The sequence below is a fragment of the Micropterus salmoides genome, unplaced genomic scaffold (assembly GCF_014851395.1).
Source record: "Micropterus salmoides isolate LMB-PRFRI ecotype aquatic unplaced genomic scaffold, ASM1485139v1 Ms_hic_scaffold_17, whole genome shotgun sequence".
Lineage (NCBI taxonomy): Eukaryota > Metazoa > Chordata > Actinopteri > Centrarchiformes > Centrarchidae > Micropterus > Micropterus salmoides.
Window position 1 is genome coordinate 33,534,095 of NW_024040817.1, and position 21,419 is coordinate 33,555,513.

Genomic DNA, 21,419 nt, shown 5'->3' on the forward strand with positions numbered 1-21,419 from the left:
CATTCCTGCCATAAATCCTTCCTTTATGAAAATGATAATGTGCCGTATTTTGCTAAAATAACTAATAAGTATGATCATTTTGGAAGCTGCAGTTTGTTGTGTGACTGTTGAAGTGTAGCACATGGACAGGTGTTTCTGTTACTATGTCCATCCCATTAATATCTGTGAGGCCGTGCTAAATAACAGAAACGCGTCTTGCATAACGCAGTTCATCTGTCCACATGTCATGACAACACACGATAAAATAGATTAATCAACAATGGAAATTTCTACAGTAAAAAATATAACGTTACTCCTTTACAAATAACGTTACAGCCGCTTGAGGCAACTAATGTTAGTCTCTGCAATAGAAGGGCTGAATGGTATGACTTTCTGAGTAACGTTACCCAAAATCTTACTACAAACACTTATGAGCCACAGCTTATGAGACTTGAACGCAGAGCTTGACTTTCTCCACATTAATTCCATTAGGGCTTACATAACTACAGCACTTGGTGCGAAATTAACATTACCGTTACCTCAGTGTGTTAGCCACCTAACTTAACATTAACCCGTCTGTTAACGTTACTTTTACTGCGCCTGACAACAGATAGCTGAAATTTCATAAACTTTTTTTGCTTAACAGACAAAAGCGCAGGTAACAAGGAGCAGCCCCAGGCTTTAAATAATAACTGTTGACGACTCTGGCAATGGTTTCAGTCACTTCTATACGGTAACGTTACTTTTTAGCTAATGTTAGTTGACGTTAACATCACTTTAAACAGTAACGTAAGTTACGTTAACTGGCCTGCCTCCACATAACGTTACTGACGCGGTCATACAAGAGCACAGTTGAACACACAAAAAAAATATTTCATAGCGCTCCGAAAAAAGCTGGGTTATCTCAACTTTGTAAAATATGTTAATTAATTTGTTTTGCCCGTTAACGTTACTTCCAAACTCGTCTCGCTCGCGTTCGTCGACCTTCTAGAACAGAGGTCACTAGTAGGCAGACCGCGGTCCGTATCCGGACCCAGTCGCTGTCCTCTCCGGACCGCCGACCTACAGCCGATTTATTATTGAGACTTACTACCTCCTGATCGGAGTGTCTCCATTTTAACCCGCGCAGCTTTTCTAGCATTTACTGTACTGGTTTAGTGGACCAGGAAACTCACAGACCAATCGCATGTGCTCCAATCAAATCTGTGTACTCAGAAGCATTGGTCCTTTTCTTTGGTACTATACCACATAGGACATGTACTGTGTGGTAAATGTGTGGTAAATCTATGGTATAATACCATAAGGCATGTACAGTGTGGTAATTGTGTGGTATTGTACCATAGGACATGTACTGTGCGGTAAATGTATGGTATAATACCATAGGATGTGTACTGTGTGGTAACGCGCTGACATTATACTTCACAAGGTTTTAAATGCTTTTTAATATATAAATGTGGTGACGTTATTTTGCAACATTAATGGTAGATTTTGTTGAGACCAACATTAACAGTTAACGTTAACTATGAATCAATTACATTAATATTTACTTACAGCTCAAACAAACAATTTGAAGCAAATCAATTAACCGTTTTACATACCGTTAGTTACGAGTCATTTATTTGGACATCATATCAGTATGTTACTTGTAATAAACTTAATAAGCTAAAAGGTAGAGTCCTTAGTTACTAGAGCCTGACTGATATGGGTTTTTGGGGGCCGATGCCAATATTAAAGTGAAAAAGATTTATGAGCCGATATTTTGATTGTAAGGACGATTTGGATAGAAGACCCCTTTACTGTATAAACTACACTTAGAACAGGCAGATATTGAAAGCTGGTATGTATGTGGGCTATAAAACCTTTTCCTAAATGGATTATGTTAATAAAATCGATTACAGTGAACACGTTAACAATTGCACGTCAATAAATATTTGCTACTGGAAGGTGCAACTTTTTCAGCCGTCTGTAAACAGAGTGAGAGAGAATAAGCATGTGTATTTCACTTTACACATGATCTGCCATAATTTCAATGTAGCACATTCACATCATCCCTTTACCAGCATTCTTTAATTCTAACCAAAACTATGTGAAACCATTTAACCACCATCGGTATAAATCATGTTATCTAGGATACAGTGAGCTGCTGTTGAATGCATCTAATACTACAGGAATGTCTACAACAAGGACCTGCAACTTTGAGATTTCATTTCATTAACGTTATAACTACAACCAGAGCAGTTACAGTTCTGATCTACAACGTCACAAAAAGAGGAGCTACAGGAAGCCGTGTTAGATTCTTCTTCAGATCACGTTTATTTACATGTTTGCTCTGGTTTAATCATTTCAGACGCAGACTTAACTGCAGACATGCGGCTCGCAGATATATTTAGAATAAGTCAGAAACTATAGTTTAACAGCTCATGTTAGCGCTCCTCCAACTGACAAACACGGCATTAGCTTTGTGGCTAATTTAGCAACAGGCAGCGTTAGGTGCTATGACGTTGCGTGATTTTAGAAAACATTTCGAAGTGATGAACCCTTCGCTAGAACTGTCACACTGTTTGAAATAAATGTACAGTTACGTCTGTCCAGTAGCTTTCAACACCCAACTACCGTAACATTAAACTGCTGTGAGCTGGTAGGAAGCCGGGAGATGGCTGTGAAAAACGGGCGGGTTACCAAGTCATGAATGTTTTCAGGAGAGAAAAGTGACTGGGTCTGTTTTTATTATAATTCTTAAAGTCATGTAATTAACTTGACAAAAAACCGACTCACTGTAGTAAGCTCCAGTAAACTCCGGTCAGCTGATTGTTTTCTTCTGTGGTTTTTGTGGTGAGGCAGTGTAGTTAACAGGGGAGCTGCAGCTGGTCGCCCTCTGGTGGGCAAACTATGCAACACCCATGACATGAGTGAAGGATCTGACTCTAGGTTTCTTTTTAATAATCATATATTTGCTGTTATAAACGGCCGATGCCGATTAAATGCAATTAGCTCATATTGGCCGATAATATCGGCCAGGCTCTATTAGTTACATGATGGAAGCTATGTAACTTGTAAAACGGTAGCCATGGCTGCTATGACGTTAACAGGGCTGGACTGAGACAAAAAAAAAATCGGCCCTGGCATTTTTGGCCCAGACGGCCCACCAAAATCACACCCTTTACCAACACACCATCCTTCCATTTAAGGGCTCAGCTTAGGGGTGTGACGAAACACTTAGCACTTAACACTGCACAAGATGGGGGCCATGACAACAAGACAAGAATGTATTTTAATAGGCTGACTATTTAGGAAAACAAAACATGAATTGATTTAATACTCATAGAGCGGTCTGGGGGTCCTCCCCCACAAGGTTTTGAGCATTAAACACTTAATTTCCTGCATTCTGGGGACATTTTCTGGAGACATTTTCTGCACCAGGGAAGCACAAAATGCAGGTGGCAGGTGACAATTCAGACAATAAAAATATAATAAAATATAATGCAGTAATCTGTAGCTTATTGTTTTTAGCCTAAGTTCCTTTTTTTGGACAACAGTTTTCTTCTGTATTTACATCGCATTGCAGGCTTATTGTGCAAATAAACCTTTCTCATAGCATTTTTATTTGTTAACATTAACATTTCTTGGTGCAAACTATTTTTCAGAACATTTTTAACAAATACTTAAAAAAAAATGGTGGCTATGTTCCCAGCGTCCACAGTGTAAATAAGCCTCCCTCCCTGCTCCCTCCCTACAGGCTGAGCTACTCCCAACTTACCGCTTCACCTCCACTCTCCTCCTGCTCGCTGCCTGTAACAAATCGCCTAACACCAAACAGCAAGGGAAAAGTACATCACGCAAAAAAAAGGTAACGGGCGGATCTGGTACCTGCCCAGGTGATTGCAGCCAGCGGCCTGCTTACTTTGGTTAAACAAACCCTACAAGCCAGATAAATATTCAAACTGCACCTTTATACACTTGACAAAATTGTACATAAACGAAAAAAGTCCATACGATGAGTTGATGATGAGTTTAACAACATGTATTTAGAGATATATCAGGTTTAGACCACGTTGGGCAGTGCACACCGGTATTTGTTGCTGGAGGCTCGGCCGCACTCTGACACATCAAACAAACATTTTAAACATTATGACCATTTGCTACACACATTTACTCTTCAAAACCCCAATGTCCCAGCACATCAAATGTTCATTCAAATAACTTAAATTATTCGGATTGAACTACATGTCCTCTGCGGTAAGAAGAAAAAAAAGAAGAGACCAGGTGAAGCGTGGCAGACGCGCAGTCAATAATATTCCACAGTTAACTTAGGCAACCTCGCCACAGTCTGTTTAGCCGATGGGATGATGCAGTAGTCCAGAAAAGTCCCAACATGTAATCACCTAAAAGAGTTTCTTTGTTCCTTTGTTGAGTTCGTCTGGCAAACCTAACACAAAGCACACTATACTCCGACCGCTTCACCTGTTGCACTCCAGAGTTCCCCCTAAATGTCACTTCCCACTCTCCTTTTAAAACCTATCCAGTGGAAAAACAATAATGAGGGGGAATATGGGAAATGAGGCGCAGAAACAGAGAGCAGAGGGGGTGGGGGCCTGTAAGAGATGCTATTTTGAGTAACGTTGCTGCTGCGGCAGGGCTGTGTGAGATTAGTGTCTGGAATAGGGCATTTGAGAGAGAAAGGTACTTTTCATATTTCTCACAAGATTTTAGTGATCAGTTCTAGTTGAGGATCTGATGCCTCCACATCTGCTACACAAAGTTTAAACTGTATGTAATGTTATGAGGACAACTTGGCTACAGGACATTTGACAGCTGATATAAACTTATCTGTCTTAAAAGGCAACACAAAAACATTTAAAGACTGTCTCCCTTGTTCCATTTTCTCCCACGTATGTGACATAATAGTGCTGTCAACATCAAAATACTGAGGCATCTTTTAGAGGAGCATCTCAAAAAATTTGAATACTGTGGAAACGAGCACCAGAACCAGACTGAGAGATAACAGGCTTCAGAAAGCTTTGCAGGTATTTTGAGTTAATTAGCTGATTAGAGAGCTCTTCTCCCGTTGACATTTCTGTATAATTTATAACACAAAGCAGGTAGCCCATTAATCGGAAGGTCGGCAGTTCAACTGGCTCCTCCAGTTGCGTGTCCGTGTGTGGCTGTGTATGAATGTTAGTTTCTGATTGAGCACTTAGGCTCAATGAATGTGTGTGAATGGTGAATGCAGATGTAGTGTCAAAGCGCTTTGCACTCAAAGCGGTCAAAGTGGTCAAAAAGACTAGAGTATTCCTAATAGCAATAGTTTAACAAATTGAAAACATCAATATTGAAAGGTTTCAAATGTAGAAGTAGTTTTGTATGACTGGAAATAATGTGTTGTAAGAGTTATTATAATGATAGAATCTGCTGTCATAATTTCACATCAGGTTCAGGTTGTTGTGAGTAAAAGGAAAAGGCTGTGCAGAGCAGGAGCTAAAGAGCTGGGGCTGTTATCTCCTGTCTGCACTGTCTATACTTACGCCCCAGCTCTTTACACACACAGGACACAGAAAATCACATCTGGAGGGTTCTGCAATCAGCTCCTCTGGTACCTGTAAAGACAACAATGGGAAGACAGTTAAGCAGCTTCTTCCAAAGAGCCATAAATCTACTGAACTCTGAGATCGCCTCAGCATGAAAACCTCTCGAGCATGTCACAATAATTAGAGGTAGCAACGTGAAATACACGGTTTACTAATATGTGCAATATACTGTTTGCTGCTGGACACTGTGCAATAATAATCCATGCTGCAAAACACCTGTTGACTACTCAGTCAGATCTTATTTAACATTTATTATAAGGATCTTATTTTATATTTAACTGTACTACCTTTTTTGGCAAATTCTAATCCACCAAACAAACTCAGAGGTGGCTCTCACACACCTAATTTCTGGCTTTAACTAAACCATCGCCCTAGTTGCAGCCCAGCTACTTGTCTGTAGGTATAAAGCTCATTATATGCTGACAAAAAAGGTGGATGTAAATATCTACAGGTAGCCTACAACATCTGTTCTGCCGAATAATGCATCCACCTGTTAAGGCCCTTAACAGAAATGTCGCTGATCAAACACAGTTATCACCTCAGATTGTTTGCTGAATCACAAGGAATGCTACATCTACTAAGTGTAATAACTTATTGATGACTCTAAACGTCCTTCAGTATGTACTTGAATCATCCCCACTGATGAACCCCACCAAGAATAGTATAATGTTTTTAAACAGTCCCTCCGGTTCAGGTCCAGCCACTTATAATAGTATCTGACTAGTATCTAACTGAACAGTGACTGCGTAGAGCGCAGCGTACAGTACGAGGCCAAATCTCACATTGCCCGTTTGTAAAGTTTAGCGTTAACATAACGTCAGCTAACGTTAACAGAGCTGAGCCAGAGACGTTTGGCTGAGCCTTTGCTTTACAACTTCACACACGCCTTTTCTTCACGGCATTATCACCCTAATGTCTAACACTAAGGTTAATCTAATACATTTTGGCTTCTCTCTTCTTGCTGACTTGTCTTTGATTCCTTAAAAGCTGTGGTTAGAACACACTAAACTCTTTATCTTAGCATCGTTAGCAGCTTGGAGCTGCTCATATCTGGCTAATTAGCGTAACGAGCTAAACTAACAAGCTATATGCCGACAGCGATACCTGATAATATTGTTAACACATAAATAAAATACAGGAATTTCACTCACCAACTGGAACACGGACTTCCTGGAGGTTCTCTCTCCAATAACAGCCTGCCATTATTCATCCGGTATCTGCATGTAGAAATGTCCAAACAGCTCCAACAGGCTGAGCCTCAGAGCTCCGTGTAGCTGAGTGAGGCTAACAGACAGCGGACCGAGTGCTAGGAGTTGCAGCGGCCAGGGACGCCTGTCAATCAAAGCGGCCACGCCCCTAGTAATGCCGACTTTTTAACTAATAGGCTATCATATTCAGCATAACATTCATAACAGCAGCAAGGAGTGTTTTTTTTTTACAAAGCATAGGCTATAGCCTAGGCCTAACGTTTCTTAACACCACCGGCTGAAAGAAAAAAATAAAGCAAGTAAAGCCCGACTTTTGAACTGCTGTTGCATATGTAGCCTATCTAGAGCAGTTAACAAAACGTTAACGCCACTCTCTCCCGACGAGTCCAAGCATCAGTGGCAGGAGCTGCCGGAGTTTCTTTCTGTAAGTTTCACGTTGCTGTGCTGCTTCAGCAGATGCTTCAATAAATCAGATATAGAAATGTTCGCGGTTGAAAGCTTTTGCTAGTCGCACAGAGTTTACAATAGACAACAATGTTATTTGTATCTTAGACTGTGACACAATAATGGCAGTTGCTACTAGAACGCCTCTCTCCCTCGTTCTCCATTTTTCCTTTAGTTTTGGCTATCAGCGAACATGAACAATAAAGTCGGGTCCCGCTGAGCTGCTGCACAGTCAAGGATGGTGCGTTCAGTAACGAGTAACGCAGCGTTACTTGCCTTAGTAACTAGTAATATTAATGTTTTATAAAAGTAATTAGTTATACTACTAATTACTGGGAAAGTAATATTATTACAATAGAGTGTTACTGCCCAACACTGTCCAAATGACACTGGATTAGATCCCCTACCAAGGTCTCTTACGCTGTTCTATTAAAAAAATGTGAGATTCTAGCAGACCTGATTTTCATAGAATTGTGGGAATTGAACACTGTTTTCGGAGCTTTGCTGGTACAAAAATGATTGAATGATGTGTGTTCCTTCATCAACTACAAATCAAAAAGATTACAGAAATTTTTTTAATATTTATAAATAGGCGTATTCTTTTGTGGATATTTGTAATAAGATCACCAAACACAATTAGGCTACCTCTGATTTAATAAAATCTGTGTAGCCTACTTAGAACATATTTCCTCTAAAAGATCATAAAAGTTGTTCTGATCCGGCGGCCTATAACATGTTCCAATTAAAATAGGTTTAGTCTTTGGTAAGAAAATTTCCAGCCACACTGATTCAATAATGTCATGACAAACATCTGTCCTATGGTTAAAACCGCACTGTTACGATTCCAGTCACATCTGATCACCACATAATTCTCTAAATCTCAGCATCTTTAATGGAGCTATCAAACCAAGTTTCAGTGAAGCACATCACTTCCACCTTATATTTGTTTGCAAGCAGACGAAGTTCGTTTATCTTTGGAAGAAGACTCTGATGTTGAGATGGAGAATATGGAATCCTCTTTTAAAGAACAATTTGTACGATTTCTAGATCGTTTTGAGACGGCATTTGGAACTTCACTTTTTTCATGTAGCCTACTTTTATGGCATTGTCTTTGTCATTCCCTTCCAGTCTGTGCTCTGAAGCGAGCCAGCCATCGGGGTTCTCATGTCCTGGACTCACAATGACGACTCCTTTGATTTATTTTTTGAAATGTGCAGGGAGGGGTAACAGAACAAGTTAAGTAAGGCATTCTTTCCAAATCCAAAGTGTTTTGTTTTCAGAATGAGGTCTCATTACAGTTAGCTGATTTACATCCACTACTCTTCCATAAGTGTGAGCAGTTTGGGATGCATTTGTAAGCATCAACAACAAACAATACACTGAGAGCCCTACCAACACGGCAAACTTTCCTGCCGCCATGATGCTCCTCCTCTTGACCGTCTTACGATGATGCTATGAAGGCAAAGGGCGGTCACACCAAATATTGATTTGATTTAGGTTTTTCCTTCTGTTCACTCACTTTGTATTTTGTTAATTCATATATATAATCTATTAACATGTCTATTTTTACATGTACATTTTTAAAGCATTCTTCAAAATCATATCCAAAGATTTTTGTGAATCTTGCATGAGGTTCATGTATCAACAACTGGTGTCTGAATTTCATCCATCAATGTTGAAAAAATGTGGAAATACCTAAATAACCAAAAAGAAAAAAAAGCCAACCTGAAAAAATCCAATGCCTGTCCAGTTACCTTGTTTGGTGCTGGGACTGTGGATGATTGAACCGATGGATGGGACAAAGGTTTTTGTACATCTTCATGGGCTTTTATTCACCCCTACAGATCATCCACACAGAGACTACCGCTTTCTGAGGTAGTTTTACTTTGGAGTAAAATGACGTACATCTCTTAGAGAGGAGAACGGGTGGTTTAAGGTGCAGACACATGAAATTGCTAAGTGACAACGGGGGTATGACAGTCACAAGACATTAAATGACTTGAGGGAATTACTTAAAACTCCTTCAGTGGCTGACTGAAGGACTGAATCTGCTTCTGCTGTGCTGTCAACATGCTGTTTTGACTGCACAGCCTATGGTGCAGTGATTTTCCATCCACCATGTTACACGGGCAGAAGAGATTAAATAAACGATATAAGCCTCTCTCATGCATTCTCTCACTTATTTCACCTGTCTGAATCATAAAGAGTCATTAATTCAACAATTTTAGCAATGTAATGTATTCCTTGTCTGACAAGGGCTTTAGATGTACTGTAGACACAAGATACACAACATGCAGGCTAACCAGAGCCTCAGCACTGCTCACTGAGTGCTGGTCTGGGGCGACCTCTCCCTCTGTCTTCAGTTCAGGTTCAGGGTCAGCAATGGGGGCTTTAGCTTCTTCTTCTTCCTTGTCCTCCTTCTCTCCTGCCTCACTCTCACACTGCGAGCGCCTCTTCATGAAGGATGAGAAGAGGCGGGAGAGGCCGCGACCAGCAGAGTTGCGGTTGCGTGGCCGGAGCTGCTCCTCCATTGGTGAGGGCGGTCTGGCGTCCTGGCTGGCTTCTTCCTGCTGCCTCGGCTTCTTCTGGTAACTCTCCGTCTCGTCTGTTGTCATCGCAACAGCTATGGAAATAGAGGACGAGATAGAAGATAGAAGTTAAAAACCAGAAACACTCAGTGCCACTTTGTCTTCGTCCTATGTGTCAAGCTTCTCAGCCTTTTTCCCTAGTGTTATTCTCCCAGTGTTTTCTGGACTCTTCTCAGTGTTTGTTGGACTTTCTTTGTGTTCCTGTATCATGTCTGTGTTCTGAATATTGTGTTTGCCTGCTCCCTGTTGGATTTGTTTGCCTTTGTCTGGACTGCTTCACTGGTTTTGACCTCTGCCTGCCTCACCATGCTGTAAGCCTTTTGTACCTGTTGATTGTTATTAAGTCTGCGTTTCACCTATTACATTGGTATATCAGCCCAGCTCAGAGGTTGAGAAGAGTTGAACATATAGTTTGGCACATGTGAACATGATGCTGATTCTAAGGTGAGTGTAACTATGCTGAACCGCACAAAACTGAACATTAGAGCATATTTTCAACTCACCTGTGTAAGTGAACAATGTGTAACATTTTAACTTTATGCTTTCATTTACTTTTGGAGGGGGTACTACAGTAAAAATAACTAAAAATAAAAGTAGAACTTCCGGTTATGGCAGCCACGTGAAAAGACGGGTTTTGTACCGCTCTGCTGTTCTTGTCAAAATTTCTTTAAAACCCTCTCTTTTGCAACAAAGTGACGCGCTAATACACTCGTGTGGACAGAATAATGCCTAAAGCAGCAAAAACGGGCCAAGAAGCAAGCGAAAAATCAAAACAACCCAAGTTGACGGACTACCACCTTTGTGGTGAAGCACAGAAGGCTAGCGCTAGCACCAGCCCGAGCCCTGACTCTAATGCTAGCTCTGCTCTAATGGCGGCTTCCGGCGGGGAATATAAACAGAAAGACCAGAGCAGCAAGTTGGACGAAATACTGTCCACTGTCAACTCCATGAAAATGGACGTCTCCTCTAAATTTGACAAAGTGGTGGAGTCCATTGAAGGTCTGAGGAAAGAGATGAATGACTGTACCCGGCGAGTATCACAAACGGAAACCCGAATTTCTGAGGCAGATGACAAGATAGAAATCCTGCGTGCTAAAGTGAACACACTGGAGTCCAATGCGAAAGCGCTGGAGGACCAAGTTATGGACCTCGAGGCAAGATCTAGACGAAACAACTTAAGACTAGTCAATCTGCCGGAGGGAGCTGAAGGACAAGACCCATGTGTGTTTTTAGAGAAATGGTTACCGGAGATACTCGGCACGGAGGCAGTTGTCATAGAAAGAGCACATCGAATTGGACCTAAGAGGGACAGCATCACACCACCTCGCACTCTAATAATGAGATTCCTCAACTATAGGGATAAACAGGTGGTTTTTGCTGCAGCATGAGCAAATAAGGACATTCGGTTCCAAAATCAACAGGTACGGCTCTATCCGGACACAGCAGCTGGATTACACCAACTACGGAAGCAGTTTGATTTGGTTCGAGCAGAGTTACGCAAACTTGGTCTGCGACACGGAGTGGCCCATCCGGCCAAACTATTGGTGACTTATAAGGACCAGACTCATTCCTTTAAAACAGCAGCGGCAGCGAGAGAGTTTGTGAAGAAAATTCAGAAGAAGGCAGAAGAGGATGAATCACTACCAGCTTTGGACTAAATCACACTCTTTCTTTATCTTCTTTCTAGTGAGTAACTCCCAGGTCCGTTACGCGGAAAACATCTGTCTTTATTTTTAATTTTGATATTGAAAAGGCTCGAATTGTCTGAAGTTTTGAAGTGTCCAGTTTTAGTGGTGCATTTTCTGTTTACAAGGGCATAGTGACTTGATATGGAGGCGCACTTACTGAGCGTTATAAATAGTGCACACAGTGGGTAAATTTGTATTGAAACGAGGGTGGTTAATTGACTGTCACTAATGGCGAACAGCATCGGTAGTAAGGGTTCTGGTTTGGTTAGAGAAGAGTGGTTAGACTGCTCCTCACTATGTGTGGAGTGGTCACATGCGATAGTGGGAGACGCACGGTCGAGGGAGGGATACCCATACGGTGTGGGAAAGGGGGGTAGTTCGTGTTCACGGTGCTGGATATGCGTTCTCATATCCAGGTTTGTTTCGCTTCTCCATGAAAAAATCCTAATTTACGAGGTAAAAAACTCATTATTTGATTTCAAAGTTTTGATATCTCAAAATGTCACAAACACTAAACTTGAAGTTTGTTACGTGGAACTGCAGGGCCCTACAAAGCGTTAAGAAGGTTAAACGAGTTATGACTAAATTAAAGGAAATGGACTCTAAGATAATATTTCTGCAAGAGACACACCTTATGGAGGAAGATGAGGGAAGGGTTAGGAGGAGGTGGCGGGGTAGTGTATTTACATCAGCATTTACATCTAGAGCAAGAGGAGTTATGACCCTTATTCATGAGTCTGTTCCACTTCAGGTAAAAAATGTTATTAAAGATAGGAAGGGTAGATATTTAATAATTCAGGGATCTTTACTACTGGAGACTCTAAATTTGGTAAATGTATACGTTCCTAATTCAGATGACTCAGCGTTTTATCAAGATTTATTCCTGTCACTCTCATCACTACCAGGGCGCTATGTGATCGCAGGGGACTTTAATTGTACCCTTTACCCAGCCATAGATAGATCCACAGCAACGGGCCAATCACATAACAACTGTAGGATGACTTTACAAAGCTTTATAAAAGATTTGAGATTGCTGGACATCTTTAGGGAATTGCACCAACAAATCAAAGCCTATTCATGCTATTCAGCAACATTTCAGACATACTCAAGAATAGATTATTTTTTAATTTCATCAGAACTTATGCCCAAGATCCAAGATTGTTTATACGATAGCATAGTAATATCAGATCATGCACCGTGTTGCCTTATATATAGGGATGACAAACTTACATGTGACCCACCTAGATGGCGCTTTCAGCATAAATGGCTGCAGGATGAAGATTGTGTTAAATATATTGGACAACAGATTGAGGATTTTTTTCAAATAAATAAAAATCAAACATCAGCGTGCGTGAGATGGGATGCCTTTAAAGCGTTTCTTAGGGGGCATATTATTAGTTATACGGGTAACAAATCTAAGAAAGCTAGAAGGGATAGATTGGAATTAGAAACTAAAATCAAGACCATCCAGGAAATGGTTTATCAAACGAATGACACAGATTTGAAAAAAGAATTGCTGCTACTAAGAGCTGAATACGGTAAACAATCTAGTTTTAGGGCTGCATCTAGTCTGTTAAGATTAAAACAATCATTTTATGAACATGGAGATAAAGCAGGAAAATTATTAGCCTGGCAAATTAAACAACTTGAATCAACAATACCAATTACATCTATTATAACACAGGACAAAACTCTCACCGATCCTAGAGATATTAATAACACATTTAAAGACTACTATCAGAAGTTATATGATTTCCAAAAAAAACAGGACGATAACGACCTAAAAACTTTTTTGAATGCACTAAATATTCCAATTATTTCAGATGATTCGAGGGTCAATTTAAATATAGGAATAAACAAAGTGGAAATATCGCAGGCTATTGATGGAATGAACTCTGGTAAGCAAGCAGGACCAGATGGTATTCCCATTGACCTCTTTAAAAAATTCAAAGATAAATTGTTAACACCTCTATTAGATATGTTTACAGAGACATTTGAAAAAGGCGAACTTCCATCTTCCATGAATCATGCCCTTATTACTTTGCTGCCAAAGCCTGGTAAACCCCCTAATAAATGTGAAAACTTCAGACCTATTAGTTTAGGGTCGAATGGCCCTATCTTTTTCATGTTTTGGAAAGATTTGGTTGTGGAACTAACTTTATAAAATGGGTGAAAATACTATATAACAACCCAACTGCGGAAGTCATGTCAAATAAGTTATTTTCAGAGACAATTAAAACTAAAAAGGGTTGTAGGCAAGGATGTCCACTCTCTGCCTTGCTGTTTACGCTAGCAATAGAGCCTTTTGCAACAGCCATTCGTTCAAATTTCAGGTTATAAAGTAAACAATACTAAATCCTCCATTCTCTTATTAAACATAGCTGAAAGGACCAATCCTATCTATGAGATTGCTCAATTTAAAGTAGTGGAAAAGTTTACCTATTTGGGTGTCCAGATTTTTCCAGTATTAGATCAGGTTGTTAAAACTAACTATGAACACATGATGAAAACAATAAATGACTCAATTAAGAGATGGACAAACATGCCTATATCTATAATGGGAAGAGTCAATATTCTAAAAAATGAATGTACTACCAAAGTTACTCTACCTTTTCCAAAACATTCCACTGCCGCCCCCTCCTGAACTTTTTATATGGTTGAAAAAAACCACTGTGAGCTTTATATGGAATAATGGGAGGCCTAGGGTTCGTCTTTTCTTACTCTATTTACCATTCGATGGTGGGGGACTAAAGTGTCCCAACTTTAAATTCTACTATTGGGCCACACAGTTAAGGACTATCATCTTTTACTTTTCAAGCAAAAACAATCCACATTGGGTCGAAATGGAGTCTCATGACTTAAAATTATGTAAATTATTATGTATTCTGACAGGGCAAAAAACCTACGGAAACAAACCAGAAATCCAATACTAAAAAATATGATTAAAGTCTGGCATGATGTTAGTAAATCTTTCAAAGAATCAAACATTTTGTCACAATTTAGCCCAATATGGGGCAATCAGCTCTTCGTACCTGGAAGGGCAGATGCAACTTTTAAACGATGGGCATCTGCAGGACTAAAAACAATTAATGACCTTTATACATCAGAGTCCGATATATTTATGTCTTTCGAAGAGTTACAATCCAAATTCAAGCTTGATAAAAAACATTATTTTAAATACCTTCAGTTGAGAAGTTTTGTGAAAGCGAATCATGGTAATCTAAGTAGACCCCCCCTTACATCGCTAGAAAAGTTGATGATCAAAAATAAATTGAGAAAAGGCATTATTTCTGACCTTTACAACCTATTGATCTCCACTATAGTAGAGAATTCGAGGGATAAACTTAGGTCTTGGAATGTGGATCTGTCATTATCGCTGGGGGAGCAAGATTGGGAAAGGGCTTGTGTTACAACCCACACCATGTCCATAAATAGCCGTCTTAGAATGCTACAATATAAATGGCTCATGCGCGTATATGTTACACCTGTGCAAGTCAATAATTATAATAACAATATACCGGCTGTATGCATAAAGTGTGGCTCCAGAGGGACTCTAATACATTGCATGTGGGAGTGCAGACAAATAAAAATATTCTGGGAGGAGGTAAAGAATCTAATTGAAAAAATTATCTCTAAGCAGATAGTATTGGACCCAAAACTGTTTTTAATTGCTTTGTACCCAGAGAAGCATAATTACAGCAAAACTGAATGCACTTTTATAAATATAAGTTTGTTGTCTGCAAAGAAATGTATAGCCTTGTCTTGGAAGATTGTGAACAGACCCAGCGCCACCCAGTGGTTAAAGCAGATGATGTCCAGCCTCCCCCTAGAGAGAATAACATACATTAAGAAGTCTAAACAACATTTATTCGATAGGATTTGGGGACCTTTCATAGACTTTATTAAAGACTTAGATTTGATAGAGGATTCTTTGGATTTTTGAGACAATGAAACCTGCAGCTCCACAATTTAAATTCAAATTTAAGTTTAAATTTCACTGTAAATAGAGTGGAAGAATGTATACTTGGAGATAGAATTATATGTTATACTATGTTTTTATTTCTATGTTTTTATTTTTATGCTTAACGACCTCTGTTGAAGCGAGAAGCGCTGTTCACTGTTTTAGTTTTATCCTGTAAAAGTATTGCCTATTTATGGGTTTAAATTCATGTAATGCAGTCATTATGCTCACATGGACAAATGTACATGGACAAATTTGTAATAACAAGACCGTGATTGTATTTACATGAAAAGGAAACTTAATAAAAATATTTTGGCAAAAAAATAAAAATAAAAGTAACCTGACTTAGGTCCATACAGTATGGGTCAAGCTACAAAAACACTAGACCACCTACAGCTTGAAGCCCCTTTCAGACACACACCCTGCTATGTTAATCTGATGGCCATTTAACATGTCTGCCTCATATCTAAATAGGCTGAATTGGACCTGAAACATTTTCATATTACTTTCAACATGACACAAGATTGATAAAAATACTGCAGCAGCACAAGGTGAAACATGTAGAAAGAGACTGAGAAATTGGAGAAATCTCAGTCCTCATATGCACAAATAAAAAACTAAAAGCAGTTTAATAAACTATGAAACCATGTGAAAGAGCCAATTTTAAGTTGCTGAGGAGATTTTTCTCCGTTCATCAGTCTTTAAACAAATAATTTCCCTCACCGTGTGACAGAAGAGGTAAAAAATACCCCGAATATTCTCACCGCTCTCTCCTTATATTTTTAATTTAGAAATTAAATTATTCAACTCAATGTCCTGTCTTTCAATACTTGTGTTCTAATAACGTCAATTGATGACAAAATGTATTAGTGGATTCCCTGGATGCTGATTATAAGCAATGAGCAATGATGCTGAAAACTGCTCATGCTTTCGATTTTAACTTTTGTAAGGAGTACTCCAGTGAGGTTACACTTCCATAAGCTAAGAAACTTCAAGGCTCAAAACAAAAGGAGACCTTCAAAATAGCAAATCATTTAGTTGTGGGAGTTTAAGAAGAGACCCTGTATTAGTTAGTTCAAATTTCCACATCAGCTTTACGGCTTACCAAACTATTTGTTAGGGCTAATTGCAGTTATTTTCACTGATATTGCAAATGTGAAATGATTTGTGATACAAGGGGGAGGGATTGTGTTGCATCATTATTCTCATTTTCATTAAAAAAATTCAAATTAATTATGGTGTGATTTCTTTGGGGAAACAAAGATGTTTTCTTAAGTCCATACTAGAATACGAAGTGTAAACCAGGATATCTCTGCAGCACGACAATATTTAATCTAAAATGGTATTTTGACATACACATCACCTCTAATAAATATTGCACCTCCTGTGATTTGAAAATTGCAGTAAAACATAGTGATTTCTATCAAATTTAATTAATTGTGATGTCATTAAGTCCTGCTCATACACACACATATTAAACTAAGATTTAAGGTGAACACAGAGACACATTCCTCCTTCAGCAAATGTAAAGTGAAATATTCTTATCATTTGCTGGCTGTGGCACCTCCTCATTTCCTTGTGTTTCCACCATTTTCCCTTCCCCTGTGTTTCCTTTCGCTTCCCTGGAATGCCATGGAACGCCATAGAACTTCCTCTTGCACAATTTGAGTTTGTTTTGAATGAATGTGTTCTCTTTTATTTCCCTCGTCTGTGTCCTGCTTTTGGGTCTCCTGGATTACTAGTTATAATACTAAATATGTCAAACTCTACACATACATCATCCTGCACAGTGAAGCTGTGAACAAGACTCCAAATAAATTTTTCAGGGAGAGACTTCTTGAGACTTGAGGAACCCATCAGCTGGAGCAACCCTGTAGGCAGCCAATAAAACAAGTGAATGAGCACTGTGCTGACTGTGTTTTACAGTAGCAAAATCCTTTCTGTCTTTCAATCTTAGCACGAATGCATAGCTCTTGTGTGACAGACCTGAAAGGTATGTGAACAAATTACTTCCTTCATTGGAAAGTATATAAAAATAGACCTGGAATGGAATTTCTACAATTACCTCTGTCATGTCACAGTCTCATTATGGCATGATCATTATGACCAATCAGAACTGAGTTTTCTTGTCAAGTTGATTTAATTTATATAGCCCAATATCACAAATCTGCGTCAAGGGGTTTTACAATCTGTACAGCATATGGCACCCCCTATCCTTAGACCTTCAATTTGGAAAAGGAAAAACTCCCCAAAACCCTTTTAACCGAGAAAAATGGAAGAAAAAACGTGGGTTTCTCACTATTGTGCATGGGTTAATAAGTACTGGTCTCACTTTCACTGAACTCCACGGACCACTGGGATTTTCACTCATCAGATAAAACATGCATCATCTTGTCTGCCTGTCGTGATCACTTGCTCTATTTTCCATCATGCCCTCACACCAGCCACATGGCTTGTCTTGTGTTAATGTGTTCATATGAGAGCTGTCTGCTCACATTATTCTGACACCTGCACATCCACTTTTTTACAGCAGTGAAGGTGTGCACAAACTGCATCAGCTGGAAGCTCAAACACCACAACAGTCAGAAAAGTAAAAGATGTAAAAAACCAAACAAAACCGAGACAATAAGCTCTTTAAAATAAAACCTAACAAGAGGTGATCACTTTAGTAAGAGTTATACAATAGCTTAGTGGCTGTTCTTACACACGTGTTCATGTGAAGGCTGAACAGTAATGGGATCACAGCAACTAAATACATTTACAAGTAGAAGTACTGTACTGAAGTACAATTTTTAAGTATTTGTCCTCTTTTTTTCCACTACATTTATGTGAAAGTTTCCATTACTAATGATTGCAGGCAAAATATGAGATTATAAAATATGATGTAGTGCTGTACTATTAAACTAACGAGTATTGTATAAAGTTGGCTACACATTGACAATTTACATTATTGAGTAATTATAGCCAATACAAAACTAAACAAACTCCATCCATTGATGAAGATCACAAGGTGTAGCCTTTTTATATACAGTCTATGTGTGTAGCTGAATGATCAAACCTGGAGATAAAACTCTCACTGCAAGGTATTTTAGTATAATTCCATTATAGCTGGCAAACTATCTGCTGAGGAAGATAATGTGATAAGAAAAGCTAATAAATGAACCTTGTGGTAAAAAAAAAATTCTGACAGACGTTTATGCAGCACTTTAATGCCTCTGAACTGTATCGCAAAGAGCTCAGAAAGAAAAAACTCATTATATGCATTATTAGTAATATTAGACCGCAAATCGACCAAATATTATGAACAAGGATGTAGAAACAGGATGAACAGTAATGATTCAGGGCTTATTACAGTGGAGTCCTATCACAAAATGTTTTATGGACTAAATTGGACCAGACAAAGTACCCCAAGTACTGGCACCCTTTTTTTTTTAAACAGATCATGACCTATTTCTGGGGGGAAAGCCCACGCTGACATGTATATGTGGTTACCAAATTATTTGCATAAATACAGCCTATAGATGGCTTACGCACATTCAAAATCTATCCGTGTTCTCTGACATGTTAAATATCTTATTACGAGTCGAACATTATCCTTTAATGAGAGTTCAAAATATTTTTTAAAAGTCTACCTGCCCTATACTCTGCTGTACATTACGTTGTTGCTCTGCTGATATGGTAGTATCCCTTTCAGACCGTCTGACAGACACAGAATCCCCTTTCAGATTGCATGTTAGGATGACACAAGGAGGTGGAAACTGAAACTAAATGAACACTTGTGATCAGGTAGATCTCACCAAAAATCCACATGCATATTAATTTCAGCACCTCTGATAAAGTGCAGCTCTGCGACTCAGTGTGAGAGTGGGTTCGCTTGATTACTATCAGGACGTATGCTGGTGTCACATCAGATGGGTGGAGCTGATTTGCACCACGAGTCGACATAATAAGTTATACATTTGTTTTTTACTGCGTGGGAAAATTGATGTGGCCATGAAAGCTAGTGAAAAGTGTCAATGCCATGAGTTTCACGCTCAATAAGTTGGCAGCTCTGAAATCATGAGACAGCTTTTACCTTGATGAAAAATATTGTCATGTCTGTATCTTTGCTTCAGTAGTCTTCTGCTCTAAATATGTAAAATTTTGCAACTTTTTCTAAATGTTCTTAAAATCCTTTTTTCGAGAACTCATCAAAATCGTTATACCATCATCCCTAAACTTTGACAGGATCATTTGGTGACTTTGTTCATCTACAATTATAAAAAGAATTGTGACACGTCAATCCTTTTTTGAAATTATACATTTTTACTTTTGTATCTTTAATTTAAATTCTATATAAATGCTTATAAATCAAAATTGGCTTAAGCTATTGTAACAAAACTTGAAACATGTGTTCGGATGCTAGGTACAAGCTTAGCTGAGCAGTCCTGGGATATTCTACAAATAGGGGGTGCCACAAATGCAAAAAGTTTGAATCTCATAAATGGCTACATGGCTTTGTACAAAATCTGTTTACAAAATATAGGGTCACTATTGAGTTGATGCATAAACTGTGGTAATGATTGATAAAAGCGATAAAAGTACAAAGTTGATGAATTAATTTAACATCGATATCTCCACAAGTCTTTAGTCTAATGCTACAATAATTGGCACAGACATTCTCTAGATGGTAGGTATCAAAGATATCTAAGGGTGTTCAGTTCGGTCAAACAGTGAGTCCGCAGTAATGTAATTTGTAAGCTGTAATTTGTACTGTATGCACATTTTCTTTTGTGCTCAGTGTTGGATCAAATGTCACCAAAATAAACATACAAAAAAAGAATGCGGTCGTCCTCTCCTCACGCACATGCCCGCCAGCTCCTAGAGTTGAATTGTCTTGAACTTTTTGTACACAACCACTATGTATAATTTAACTCAGCTACAGATGTACAGCGCATATAAGCCGTTGCCATAGTTACTATCCATAGAGGGCCTGGCATTTACTTGCGGAGCGTTTGTCTCCCTTTCTGTTCACATGAGGAGTGCAGAGCGATCCTGTGGGGCCAAGTGACTTTGCAAGCAGTGTCGCTTCCCATCTGAAAAGATCTTAACAGTTAAAAACAGATAAATAGAGTAAGAACTGTGTTTTTGCAGTCTAAATCAGCAGAATGGGAGCACCTTTGTGCATATTAAAAATTCTACCACTTAACAGGTTTGAACTCAAACTTCGGATGTAAAAGTGGTACAAAAGTGGCAAGATCTTTAACAACTGACTATTCACTATTCACTGGGGATTCATTGCTTTCCACACACGTTCTTACAACATAAGTTGTATTGTCAAATATTGGGTGACATTTGATCAAACATTTGGGGAAATAGAAAATTTTGTGTCTACAGTACTAATTTTAGGACTGCTGTGGCTCAGGAGGTAGCAGGTCACCCACTTATCAGAAGGTCAGTTTGATCCCAAGCTTTACATGTCCCCAAATTGCTCCTAAAGTCTTTGTCATCAGTGTATGAATTTGTGTGAATGATTAGTTCCTTTCTGATGTGCAGTTGGCACCTTGCAATGTGTATGAATGTAATATGTAGTGTAAAGTGTTGTGAGTGGTAGATATTAGCGCTGAACGAGTAATCATTTTCAAATTGAAATTTGAAAGAACGCGATTAGCTAATCATGAAGGCAGCAATTAAAATGTTGGTTAATCATGCAGCGCATCGGACCCATTTTAAACAGTCATGCAGTTAAAAATTAATTACGTTGTCATCCTTGTGTGACAAACCTGCTTGCCAATCACACGCGCCATGCTTCTCCTATGGTTCCTACTCACCGAGCCGGCACAGGGCGTGTACATTTTACAAGAACAAATTAAACTAGAGGAAAACATGTGGGATCATGGCATCAGCCGAACCGACACAGGCATCGGCTGTGCCGCGGTTTGTTTGGCGTGAACTCACACTTAAGTGTTTCAGCAGCGGAGCATTTA

The 21,419-nt window shown here is 39.1% G+C and overlaps 1 protein-coding gene across 9 annotated transcripts in view; it reads right to left on the reverse strand.

Annotated features, from left to right (window-relative positions):
* The window catches only part of epb41a (erythrocyte membrane protein band 4.1a), a 150,661-nt gene that overhangs the window by 108,881 nt on the left and 20,361 nt on the right, over nucleotides 1–21,419 (reverse strand). For 7 of the 9 annotated variants that reach the window (XM_038725061.1, XM_038725066.1, XM_038725065.1 and 4 more), the window contains exon 2: nucleotides 9,520–9,839. In XM_038725061.1, the coding sequence (XP_038580989.1) occupies nucleotides 9,520–9,831 (312 nt within the window). In that variant the 5' untranslated portion in view covers nucleotides 9,832–9,839. Of the gene's footprint in view, nucleotides 1–2,754; nucleotides 2,822–9,519; nucleotides 9,840–21,419 lie in introns of those variants that run through there. The other 2 variants (XM_038725068.1, XM_038725067.1) reach the window with 2 other exon arrangements.